The sequence below is a fragment of the Penaeus monodon genome, chromosome 15 (genome assembly GCF_015228065.2).
Source record: "Penaeus monodon isolate SGIC_2016 chromosome 15, NSTDA_Pmon_1, whole genome shotgun sequence".
Taxonomy (NCBI): Eukaryota; Metazoa; Arthropoda; class Malacostraca; order Decapoda; family Penaeidae; genus Penaeus; species Penaeus monodon.
In genome coordinates this window covers 37,076,223-37,076,796 of record NC_051400.1, presented here as the reverse complement: position 1 = coordinate 37,076,796, position 574 = coordinate 37,076,223, and the positions used below count along the sequence as shown (strand labels likewise).

At 43.0% G+C, this 574-nt stretch overlaps 1 protein-coding gene across 1 annotated transcript in view; it reads right to left on the bottom strand.

Moving 5' to 3' along the window:
* LOC119582352 (AT-rich interactive domain-containing protein 4B-like) overlaps positions 1–574 on the bottom strand; it is a gene marked incomplete at its 3' end in the record, with an annotated part of 36,609 nt that overhangs the window by 10,396 nt on the left and 25,639 nt on the right. The window contains 1 exon segment of the mRNA XM_037930567.1: positions 99–190. Coding sequence (XP_037786495.1) covers positions 99–190 — 92 coding nt within the window.

Sequence of the window (574 nt, the reverse complement as noted above, 5' to 3'; positions counted from 1 at the left end):
CCCCCCCCTTTTTGGGGGCCCCCCCAAAAAAAAAAATTTTCCCTTTTCCCCCCCCAATTCTGGCAAAATACCAGAAAATGACATATCCCTTTCCTGACCTTAGCTTCATAGGTCACTTTTGATTCTTTGGCATTGGGTCCATATAGCACACGCAACTTGTCTCCAACACTGACGGGGACATGAGCTGGGAAGAAGGGCCTTGCCCCTGGTGGGGAGAGAGTTTGATCGGTCAATCCTGCAGCCAAAGTTGACTTCACAGGCTGTCACAAACTTATGCAAGGAGGGAAGAGGTTGACAAGAGAAAAAAATGAGGAATGACAGAGAGAGAAAGGTAGAAAAAATAGAAAAGCGAGAGAGAAGGGAAGGGATTGTCAGACCAGAAAACTTACAAAACAGGAGAGGCAGATAGAGAACAGAGTAGGGAGAGTTAAAACGATATGACAAGAAAGTTAGAAAAGAGTAAAGCATGAGAGGAAGACAAGAGAGTTGTATTTATACCCACTTTAGATCAATATATTATTCAATTTTACAAAAACACAAAAAAGGGATAAAGCAACTCACATGGGTGGCTCCA